Source organism: Salvelinus sp. IW2-2015, unplaced genomic scaffold (assembly GCF_002910315.2).
Source record: "Salvelinus sp. IW2-2015 unplaced genomic scaffold, ASM291031v2 Un_scaffold648, whole genome shotgun sequence".
In the NCBI taxonomy this organism is placed as follows: Eukaryota; Metazoa; Chordata; class Actinopteri; order Salmoniformes; family Salmonidae; genus Salvelinus; species Salvelinus sp. IW2-2015.
In genome coordinates this window covers 2,069-14,237 of record NW_019942588.1, presented here as the reverse complement: position 1 = coordinate 14,237, position 12,169 = coordinate 2,069, and the positions used below count along the sequence as shown (strand labels likewise).

Genomic DNA, 12,169 nt, shown 5'->3' with positions numbered 1-12,169 from the left:
AAAAACAAGGGCAGCGGGGGGGGGGGGGGGGGGGGGGGGCATTAGTAATTACTAGTCTGTAAGGAAGTGTTGTAGCACAGAAGCCCATGAACAGCTGAGAAAATAAGTGACAAACAGAAAGAAGCAGATGAGGAAACCCAACTATGTCATTGGAGTCTGCCCTTATGTCAGTTACTCTTTGCAATGATTTTAACAGCATTACATAACATGTATATTTTCATATGTTTCAAGTGTTCCATTTCAGGCATCAGCAAACAATCACTATGGAAATAAACATATCCAATTTGGTAGAATGAGTGGAATAAGCCGATATCATGATATGACCATGTCTTGTTTAACTCGGTTACATTGACAATCAAATACAAATGGCCCTGGGTTTCAACCGTTCTTTTATACTCAGTGGTTTCAACACACTTCAATTATGGAACATGAAATTGGCATGCTCTCAAGTGTACCATCTACTACTCTATTCACGACTTTTACCCTAACCGCACAACCACTCCTATCCCCCGTAACCCTTTTCTTTATTTCTATGGCATCCCCACCTTAGTAGCTCTGACTCTGCTGATAGCTACTTTACTGAGGAAAGTGTACTTACTATGACTGTGACATGTGGTTATCCACCTAGCTATCTTAAGATGAATGCACTAACTGTCGCTCTGGATAAGAGTGTCCACTAAATTAAATAAATCAAATGTATTTATAAAGCCCCTTTTCATCAGCAGATGTCACAAAAGTTCTTGTCCAGCTCAGATGTCACAAAGTGCTTATCCAGCTCAGATGTCACAAGTCTTATCCAGCTCAGATGTCCAAAGTCTTATCCAGCTCAGATGTCACAAAGTGCTTATCCAGCTCAGATGTCACAAAGTCTTATCCAGCTCAGATGTCACAAAGTGCTTATCCAGCTCAGATGTCACAAAGTGCTATCCAGCTCAGATGTCACAAGTCTTATCCAGCTCAGATGTCACAAAGTTCTTATCCAGCTCAGAAATGTCCACAAATGTGCTATACCAGCTCAGATGTCAACAAAGTGCTTATTCCAGCTCAATGTCACAAAGTGCTTATCAGCTCAGATGTCAAAAGTGCTTATCCAGCTCAGAAATGTCACAAAAGTGCTTATCCAGCTCAGATGTCACCAAAGTGTCTTATCCAGCTCAGATGTCACAAAGTAAGATGTGCTTATCCGCTCAGATGTCACAAGAGGTCAAAGTGCTTATCCAGCTCAGATGTCACAAAGTTTATCCAGCTCAGATGTCAAAAGTTCTTATCCAGCTCAGATCGTCAGCAAAGTGCTTATCCAGCTCAGAATGTCACAAAGTGCTTATCCAGCTCAGATGTCACAAAGTGCTTTCAGCTCAGATGTCAACAGAAGTGCTTATCCAGCTCAGATGTCACAAAGTGCTTATCCAGTCAAAAGATGTCACAAAGTGCTTATCCAGCTCAGATGTCACAAAGTGCTTATCCAGCTCAGATGTCACAAAGTGCTTATCCAGCTCAGATGTCACAAAGTGCTTATTCCAGCTCAGATGTCAACAAAGTGCTTATCCAGCTCAGATGTCACAAGTGCTTATCCATGCTCAGACTGTCACAAAGTGCTTTTCAGCTAGATGTCACAAAGTGCTTATCAGCTCAGATGTCACAAAGTGCTTATCGCGAAGGGCTCAGATGTCACAAAGTGCTTATCCAGCTGCAGATGTCACAAAGTTCTTATCCAGCTCAGATGTCACAAAGTGCTTATCCAGCTCAATGTCACAAAGTTCTTATCGAGCTAAGATGTCCAAAGTGCTTATCCAGGACTCAGATGTCACAAAGTGCTTATCCAGCTCAGATGTCACAAAGTTGCTTATCCAGCTCAGATGGTGTACAGAAGTGCTTAATCGCAGCTTCAGATGTAACATATTCATAAGAACCAATACAGAATGGATGTTACAAAAGTGCTTATACCAGCTCCAGATGGTCCACAAAGTGCTTACTCCAGCTCAGATGTCAAAAAGTTCTTTATCCAGCCTGGGGGGGGGGCATTAGTAATTACTAGTCTGTAAGGGAAGTGTTGTAGCACAGAAGCCCATGAACAGCTGAGAAAATAAGTGACAAACAGAAAGAAGCAGATGAGGAAACCCAACTATGTCATTGGAGTCTGCCCTTATGTCAGTTACTCTTTGCAATGATTTTTACAGCATTACATAACATGTATATTTTCATATGTTTCAAGTGTTCCATTTCAGGCATCAGCAAACAATCACTATGGAAATAAACATATCCAATTTGGTAGAATGAGTGGAATAAGCCGATATCATGATATGACCATGTCTTGTTTTAACTCGGTTACATTGACWAATCAAATACAAATGGCCCTGGGTTTCAACCGTTCTTTTATAACTCAGTGGTTTCAACACACTTCCAATTATGGAACATGAAATTGGCATGCTCTCAAGTGTACCATCTACKATCTCTTTATTCCCTAACCCCACATCCTATTCCCCCGTAACCCTTTTCTTTATTTCTATGGCATCCCCCCACCTTAGTAGCTCTGACTCTGCTGATAGCTACTTTACTGAGGAGAAGTGTACTTACTATGACTGTGACATGTGGTTATCCCACCTAGCTATCTTAAGATGAATGCACTAACTGTCGCTCTGGATAAGAGTGTCCACTAAATTAAATKAAATCAAATGTATTTATAAAGCCCCTTTTACATCAGCAGATGTCACAAAGTTCTTGTCCAGCTCAGATGTCACAAAGTGCTTATCCAGCTCAGATGTCACAAAGTNAAGTGCTTATCCAGCTCAGATGTCACAAAGTGCTTATCCAGCTCAGATGTCACAAAGTGCTTATCCAGCTCAGATGTCACAAAGTGCTTATCCAGAAAATGTAAATGCAGCTTAGATCATTAGTTGATACAGTGCTTGTCTGACAGTAACTGTTATAGGCCAGGTGGTGCCAGGTTGTGCCAGGTTGTGTTGGTACGTACCATATGTGGGAGCTGGATATTAGCTAAGCTGTTGATGAGAGAGTGGCTGAGGTTGGCTAGCTCGTGCAGTAGGGAGTCATTCTGCTGCTCAATCACTTTGTTCTCGTCCTCTATGGACTTCAGGTTAGTCTCCATAGTGGTGATCTGGGAAAGGGGAAAAAGACATTGTATTTAGATGAAGCACTGTGATATTCAGTTTGACAAGAGGGTTTTGACTGACACTGAGGCACTTCCTAATATGCATGCCATTTTCGTATCKCAGTTACTTGGGGGGTTGAAACATCAACGTCTAAGCTTTAATCCAGCAACCTGTTTCAAAATTTGCCCAAACTCAGCCTTACTTACTACCCTATAATAAATAATGAATAATAATGAATGAATCTCAAATGAATAATGAATGAATCTTACTTGTGTCCTAAGTTTAATCATGTCTGATTCCACTTGATTGTTCGATTCGTTTAGATCTTTGATTTCTTCATCCAGCTGTTTGATTTCCTCATCTTTTTCTATTCCTAGAAGAAAGGAAACATGAAATAGAATTTAAGATTAGATTAAGCTTGAATATTTGTTGAGTAAACCAGCTAGTGGCCTAGTTCCTGCTGGTATTAGAGCGTTAGCTTACCTTTGCTTGCCCGTTGCTTGATTGTCAACATTTCAACTCCAGTCATTCTGGCTTTCTTCATGGCAGAGGTGGCACGGGGACAGCCGGAGAGACTGGTGAATAAAATCACATGACATGACTCCAACGCTGGTCTCAAGCACATAATTTACATTCTTGATCTGGTACTTGATTACATTTATACACAGTTGCTTGTGTACATCACAGCCGTGCAGAGCCGCACCCACCTCCGATGTGTCAGGAAGCTCCCACTGACATGTCCCGATCCATCGCAGCCCGGGGTTGGGCACGACATGCCATCTGTCTTCCCGGACTTCCAGGCAAACTGGGAGCCGTTAACGTAGCCGTCCTTCTGCCGTTTGGCCGCCAGGGGGCAGCCTGACGCGCTGCGGTGGGACGCGTACTTCCCCGTCACATGACCCTGTCCGTCACAGCCTGGGACGGGACACCTGGGGAAAGGAGGGGTCACAACCTCGCTCATCTCACCTGCAGCACACCTGCACCTGCTAACTGTGATTCACAGTGAAATTACTAGAAAAATATTAGCTACTCTAATAAAAACCATCCCCCAGGTTATAACATTTACCCATGGTTTTACATTGGTATGTCCTTCAGAGTGACATTTGGGMTGATTTAGAATGAGCACAGCGTGTCTGGGGACCGCTCCACCCCGGCAGTGGGGAGATCAGTGTTAATTATGATTGAAATGTTAATGATGATGATACTGTAGATCCAGTGAACATCGCAGGGATAGAGGTGGCAGCAACAGCAACAGTTTTGCAGAGATTGGGTGATTGGGTGATTGGGTGATTCGCGGCAAGGTAATAGATGATTCGCGACAGGGTAATATTCACTTAATTTTATGGCAATACTTTACCAAATGCCAGAAGTATCTGAAAGATAATCTTACTGTACTGTACTCACTACGTGTACCACCCTGGCTGTAGGGAAATATGAGGTGAAATACAGGACTATGGCTTCGAGAATATGACAAATAAACAAGATACGATACACTATCCATCCATTCCAAAGCCACACCTGATTGGCTCCTGGTCGTCCTTGTCCTCCTTGCTGTGCAGTATCTTGATCCCGCTCTTCTTGGCCCGTGGACAGCCTGACAGACTAGAGGGGAAAGGTCTTGTGCAGTTCACTACCATCTTAAGAGTATGATTACAACGTCAGTGCATGTGGAGTTCATCACTTCTCAGAATCTGTAAAGTCAGTTTCAGATGATTTCAAGACAAACCATGTAGCCTATAGACCCCTTTCTGTGTCAAGAGGGCGATGCCTGCAAGTTGGAGCTATTCTACTGTATTTTAGTCAATGCCATTCCGACATTGCTCATCCTAATATTTATATGTTTCTTAATTACATTCTTTTACTTTTAGATTTGTGTGTATTGTTGTGAATTGTTAGATATTACTGCACTGTTGGAGCTAGAAACACAAGCATTTTGCTACACCCACAATAACATTGCTAAATATGTGTATGTGACCAATCAAATTTGATTTGAAGGGGGAGTTCTTATAGACCGCCAGCAAAAAAGCCTCTATYTARATGTTGCTTATGAGTGAATTTCACACTCCTTTTGGATTGTAATTGTATTTTAAGGCTTGTATGAATGCCCTGCTTAATATAATGTCTGTGTCATCATCACAAGTCAGCTGCATTATACTTACCACTTCAACCAGTAAAATGGCTCTTTGGCTAGCTTTTGCTACAGCCTATATCGATGAGCTTTAGCATTCTAGCTAACAACTGCTGCATCCAAAATAGATATTTTGCAAAGATCACAACCAAATGCAATCTAAGCGACTGTTAAAGCAAAAACCCATTTTATTAGAAGTAATAAAAAATGTAATCTAGGCGATGTTGAATGGGCACAGATGACGGTGGCTTTTTCACTGCCGACAAGAGTTGCGCGCATCTATGCATGACGTCAGTGTGTCGTGTACGGAAAAGGGTCWATACAAAGACATTTATAGACGGTTATAAATTACTATCAGAGCTTAGTGGAACTGAAAACAGATAAGTCTAAACAATCCACACACCAATCCAGCTGTCAGGTATACAAAATGTGTCATATACTGTACACTTAGAGTACAAAACATTAGGACATCCATGACATACTGTAGCAGACTGACCAGGTGAAAGCTATGATCCCTTATTGATGTCACCTCTTAAATCCTCTTCAACCAGTGTAGATGAAGGGGAGGAGACAGGTTAAAGAAGGATGTTTAAGCCTTAAGACATGGATTGTGTATGTGCGCCATTCAATGCGTGGATGGGCAAGACTAAATATTTAAGTGCCTTTGAACGGGGTATGGTAGTAGGTGCCAGGTGCACCGGTTCGAGTGTGTCAAGAACTGCTGGGTTTTTCACGCTCAACAGTTTCCTGTGGGTATCAAGAATGGTCCACCATCCAAAGGACATCCAGCCAACTTGACACAACTGTCGGAAGCATTGGAGTCAACATGGGCGTAAAATGCTGTGTACTACTCCCTTCACAGAACATCGGAAACTGGCTCTAACCAGAATGGAAAGAGGAGTGGGAGGCCCTCAATGCACACCTGAGCAAGAGGACAAGTACATTAGAGTGTCTAGTTCGAGAAACAGACACCTCACAAGTCCTCAACAGGCAGCTTCATGAAATAGTACCCGCAAAACACCAGTCTCAATGTCAACAGTGAAGAGGATGCTGGCCATCTAGGCAGAGTTGAAAGAAAAAGCCATATCTCAGACTGGGCAAAAGAACACAGACACTGGACAGAGGAACTCTGCCTAGAAGGCCAGCATCCCGGAGTCGCCTCTTCACTGTTGACATTGAGACTGGTGTTCTCAAACTAGATGTACTTGTCCTCTTGCTCAGTTGTGCACTGGGGCCTCCCACTCCTCTTTCTATTCTGGTTATAGGCAGTTTGCGCTGTTCTGTGAAGGGAGTAGTACACGCGTTGTATGAGATCTTCAGTTTCTTGGAAATTTCTCGGAATAGGCTTGGAATAGCCTTCATTTCTCCGAACAAGAATAGACTGACGAGTTTCAGAAGACAGATTTTTGATTTTGGCCATTTTGAGCCTGTAATCAAACCCACAAATGCTGATGCTCCAGATACTCAACTAGTCTAAAGGAGGACAGTTTTATTGCTTCTTTAATCAGGACAACAGTTTTCAGCTGTGSTAACATAATTGCAAAMGTTTTTTTTAATGATCAATTAGCCTTTTAAAATGATAAACTTGGATTAGCTAACACAACGTGCCATTGGAACACAGGAGTGATGGTTGCTGATAATAGGCCTCTGTACGCCTATGTAGATATTCCATTAAAAAAACTGCCATTTCCAGCTTTATTTATGATCAATTGGATGTTATTTTAATGAACAAAATAGTGCTTTTCTTTCAAAAACAAGGACATTTCTAACTGACCCCAAATTTTTGAATGGTAGTGTATATGTATATACTAGCCTCGCCCTGCACTACAATCTGAGGTGTTGGGGGCTGCTGAATGTACTGCGTGTCTTTTTGTCATTATGATGGTGTGCAAGCTACCTCCTGTGCGAGGCGTAGTTCCCAGTGATGTGTCCAGACCCGTCACATCCTGGAGTGGGACACCTGGGACAGAGAGGGGACAAGGAGCGTGACTACAGGGGACAGGGTAATACCAAAGCTGACAGCATCGACACTATCAGGCTATTGGTGTGCTGTGAAACTAGAGACTAAAATATAAAACTCATAAAGGTCTACTGTATATCAGAGACATTGAAGGAATAAGGTGCTGCTTACTTGAGGTCTTGCGCATTGGTCATCATCATACTGCAGATGCTTTTGTCAGCTAGCTGGTAGCTGGAGAGACTAGAGAACACACAAACACACAAGGATGACAGTAGATAACACAATGATGACATTAGATTCAGGGGCGCAACTTTCACTGGGGACGGAGGGACATGTCCCGCTCACATTCTGAAATTGCATTTTTGTCCGCCCCAGTTTTATCAATGGAATGTGATACAAAACGAGGCTACGGTGTGCTTTAGGACCATGCGGTCGGGTAAACTATTTGGAGTGTTAATCCGACTGGATAAAGAATATAATAATAATAATTATAATATCCCCCCCACTTCTAAAACCAAAGTTGCGCCCCTGATTTAAATTACACACAATGATGACATTAGAGTACACACAATGATGACATTAGATTACACACAATGATGACATTAGATTACACACAATGATGACATTAGAGTACACACAATGATGACATTTAGGGATTACACCACAAGTGAATGGCACATTAGATATACACACAGTGATGACATTAGATTAACACCACAATGATAACATTAAATTACACACAGATGATGACATTAGATTACACACAATGATGACAAAATTACACACAATGATAACATTAGAGTACACACAATGATAACATTAGATTACACACAATGATAACATTAGATTAACACCAATGATTACATTAATTACACACACGGATTAACATTAAGATTACACACAATGATGACATTAGATTACACACAATGATAACATTAGGATTACACACCAATGATAACATTAGATTACACACAATGATTGACATAATTACATAAATAGATTACACACAATGATACATTAGATTACACACAATGATGACATTAGATGTAACACACAATGATACATTAGATTACACACAATGATAACATTAGATTACACAAAGGATAACATTAGATTACACACAATGATGACATAGATTACACCCAATTTGATGACATCGATTTATCACACAATTTTGATGACATTAGATTACACACATGATAACATTAGATTACACACAATGATAACATTAGATTACACACAATGATGACATTAGATTACACACAATGATAACATTAGATTACACACAATGATAACATTAGATGAGGAAAATGATCACTAGGTAAAGGTATAAAGGCTGTAAAGTAGTAACGAGGTGATGAGGAAATAAGCTTGTTTTGGCCTTACGTGATGAGCTCCTCCTTGCCCTCCTTGCAGGGGGCGTACTTGTGTTTTGGGCTGGGCATGGTCACGTCCCCTCCGTAGTGATGCTCATCTAGAAGGTCCTGGAACGGGTTCAGGTCCTCCTCCTGGTGGAGGGATGAAAGAAAAGAAGACTACATCATGTCACAATGGAGACCATAGATTCATATTGCACGTCCTAGATTATTTGTTTCATTGCATGATTATAATTCATATGCACATCTCACATCCCATTTTTTTTTAAATTACTCAGCAGATCCTTTTACTTATATTTATAAAGCAATTATCCCAAAGAAACCCTCTCCTCTTAATCTGTGTACTCATGCTCCACTTGTAAAAACTGCCTTAATTTTGCTGGACCCCAGGAAGAGTAGCTGCTAATCGGGATCCATAATAAATACAAATACAAAATACTGGAATTGTTTAATCCATGCTCAATTAGCAAGCCCAATAACTCTTACGATTAAACCCCTCAACTTCAAGCGTTTTAATCAGACACTGCAAATGTATAAATGTACTGCTTGGTTTGCTTTGTGTAATATCAGAGATTCAGGGTACAAGGTGTAAAGATGATCTACCAGCCATTAATCATATAATGCTGCTGATCCTCAATGTATCTCCCCACAGGAGGCTGCTGAGGGGAGGATGGCTCATAATAATGGCTGGAACRGGGTGAATGGAATGGCATCAAACACATGGAAACCATGTATTTTGATGTATTTGATACCATTCCATGAATTCCGCTCCAGTCATTACCACGAGCCCATCCTCCCCAATGAAGGTGCCAACAACCTCCTGTGATCTCACCAACCATGAATCCACAATAGGGCGCTTCACTGATTCATTGGGGGAATCTCAATTGTATTTCCTTGATTCCTCATCTCTTCTTTCCTTCCCTGCCTCTCCGAGGGAAGGAACCTCATCTTCTGCTCTGTGTCTYGAGAAGCAGGGTGTGAGGAATAAAGGAAAAACAATTGAGATTCACYCATTAAGTCAATGCAGTACCAGCAGAATCCACTAGATGTCACTGAAAGACTATCAGTGGATACTGGATACCCCCCTCCCTTTCCCCTGGGTGAGCCAAGTCAAATCAGCATTACCTGCATAGCCGTGGGAAGTAGTTTGGGGGTGGGGGTGCTGCGATGTTTTTGCAGAAAAAAATGTCCCTGCTCTGAAGACGTCTATATCGGGCCGCTCATACAGGACTAGCAAAGGCCCAGTGCACTAGTTCCGGGAAATATTTAAACTAAATTAAATGTATTTGAATGTTTTACCAGCATTTGTATCTTGAGTCTGATAAGTATCTGTACAAAACAGTTCATCTAATAATACTTGTGGAATATAAAAATACTTGCTTGATATATGTTTTCCAGTTTCTTGAAATACTTTGCAAATGTAACTCATTCCTATGTGAAGACTGAAATGATCTATTCATTCCTTTTCCATTCCAGTAGACACTCTTATCCAGAGCAACTTACAGTAGTGAGTGCATACATTATCATACTGGTCCCCCATGGGATTCAAACCAACAACCAACCAACAACCAACCAACCAACAACCAACCAACAACCATAGCATTGGACGCACCATGCTCCACCAACTGATCCACATCATCACATCATCACATCATCACATCACCACATCAACACATCACCACATCACCACATCATCACATCAYCACATCACCACATCATCACATCATCACATCACCACATCATCACTAACCACTTGGTGTCTGAATGTACTTGATTTTGCATAGTTTTTCTGCATGGTGACGGAACGTCTACAAACCTAGATGACCAGCCTATGTACAATACAATAATGTACACTAAGTGGTTTGTAAAGATGGTAAATTAATACTGCACAAAAAGTGGTTGTTTTCATGTTACTTGATCAAGAAAAATATTTAACTTGATATGGATGTTTTGTGTCTTTGCTCATAACTTTCCATCTTTTGATGTAAATGTTTGAGGACAGGGTTTTGTTCTTTCTGGATTCCATTAGAATGACATCACAGAGAAAGGTAACAACTAACAAGGTAACAACTATTACAATTCCAACATATGAATCTTGCAGGATTCTGTTCCTAATTATACAACTAGCTTTTTTGCCAAAGCATAGGTGCTGGTATGTTTTGTTGTTGCCCGAGCTACAGATGTCTATATCAGTCCGCTAATACTAGAAAAGGCCCAGTGCACTACTTTAGTGAATAAATATTTTTTTATTCAGATTTTTCAGGGGTGCTGCAGCACCCTCAGCACCCCTACTTCCCGCGGCTATGATTACCTGTGTTCTGTCTATGGCTCAATCGGGAATATTGAACGCTCACAGGGAGTAAAATATGTTCTGCATAAACCATCTTTGAATTGTGTCTCCACTGTAAGAGAACATTGAAATAAAATACAGCACCACTCTGTTCAATAGATTTGAATATTGAACACAAAAAAAATWAAAAAATGAATACAATACCCATAATGCTGCGGTCCTTCCCCATACCTCTTTGTGATCGTCGTCGGTGATGCGCTTGATCTTGGTGTAGTCCACGGGCAGATCCCAGCAGTCGGCCTCACTCATCTGGTAGCAGCGGCTGCTGTTGAGCAGGGCCTGGCGCTGGGTGGACATGGGCTGCAGGGGGGTCAGCACCGTGCCACTCCCCTCCGGACCCCCCGGCTGCCCCCGGCTCACACTCAGGTCAAGAGTACTGCTGTCATCCATGTCACCATCAGGACTCTGTCAGAGAGATGGACAAATGGAGGGATTGAGGGAGGGAGGGAGAGGCAGATCAAATTAAAGAAGGATGGAGAAGAGAGCAAGGGAGCACTGTAATTAGATGGTAGGAGGGAAAGAGGAGAGAGAGAATGGAGAGGAGAGAAAAAGCAGAGATGAAGAGAGAGGGTTGAGAGACGGACAAAGCAGAGAGACAGAGAGAGGGTTGAGAGAGAGACAAAGCAGAGAGACAGAGAGAGGGTTGAAAGAGAGACAAAGCAGAGAGAAAGAGAGAGGGTTAAGAGAGAGACAAAGCAGAGAGACAAAGCAGAGACAGAGAGAGATTTGAGGGAGAGACAAAGCAGAGAGACAGATAAGGTTGAGAGAGAGACGAAGCAGAGGCAGAGAGAGTTTTAAGAGAGAGACAAAGCAGAGAGACAGACAGAGGGTTGAGAGAGAGACAAAGCAGAGAGACAGAGATAGGTTTGAGAGAGAGACAAAGCAGAGAGACAGAGATAGGGTTGAGGGAGAGACAAATCAGAGAGACAGAGAGAGAGTTGAGAGAGAAAGAGACAAAGCAGAGAGGCAGAAAAAGGGTTGAGAGATGGACAAAGCAAAGAGACAGAGAGAGGGTTGAGAGAGAGACAAAGAAAAGCGACAGTTAAAGGGTTGAGAGAGGAGACAAAGCAGAGAGACAGAGAGTTGAGGGAGAGACAAAGCAGGGAGAGATGGTTGAGTGAGACAATGCAGAGGAAAGAGAGGGAGTTGAGAGAGCAGCAGAGAACAGAGAGGAGAGAGATTAAAGCAGAGAGAGAGAGCAGGTTTGAGGGAGAGACAAAGCAGAGAGCAAAGAGCTGAGGGTTG

General features: G+C 42.0%; 1 protein-coding gene across 5 annotated transcripts in view; it reads right to left on the bottom strand.

Moving 5' to 3' along the window:
• LOC112068667 (myelin transcription factor 1-like protein) overlaps window positions 1-11,657 on the bottom strand; it is a 21,462-nt gene extending 9,805 nt beyond the window's left edge. Inside the window, exons 1-9 of one of the 5 annotated variants that reach the window (XM_024135864.2) lie at window positions 11,096-11,657; window positions 8,585-8,733; window positions 7,370-7,438; window positions 7,136-7,198; window positions 4,629-4,727; window positions 3,818-4,039; window positions 3,594-3,685; window positions 3,380-3,483; window positions 2,972-3,115 (exon numbers count right to left, since the gene is read on the bottom strand). In XM_024135864.2, coding sequence (XP_023991632.1) covers window positions 2,972-3,115; window positions 3,380-3,483; window positions 3,594-3,685; window positions 3,818-4,039; window positions 4,629-4,727; window positions 7,136-7,198; window positions 7,370-7,438; window positions 8,585-8,733; window positions 11,096-11,314 — 1,161 coding nt within the window. In that variant the 5' untranslated portion in view covers window positions 11,315-11,657. The remainder of the gene's footprint in view (window positions 1-2,971; window positions 3,116-3,379; window positions 3,484-3,593; window positions 3,686-3,817; window positions 4,040-4,628; window positions 4,728-7,135; window positions 7,199-7,369; window positions 7,439-8,584; window positions 8,734-11,095) is intronic. The other 4 variants (XM_024135863.2, XM_024135861.2, XM_024135865.2 and 1 more) reach the window with 4 other exon arrangements.
• Window positions 11,658-12,169: the final 512 nt, after the last annotated feature.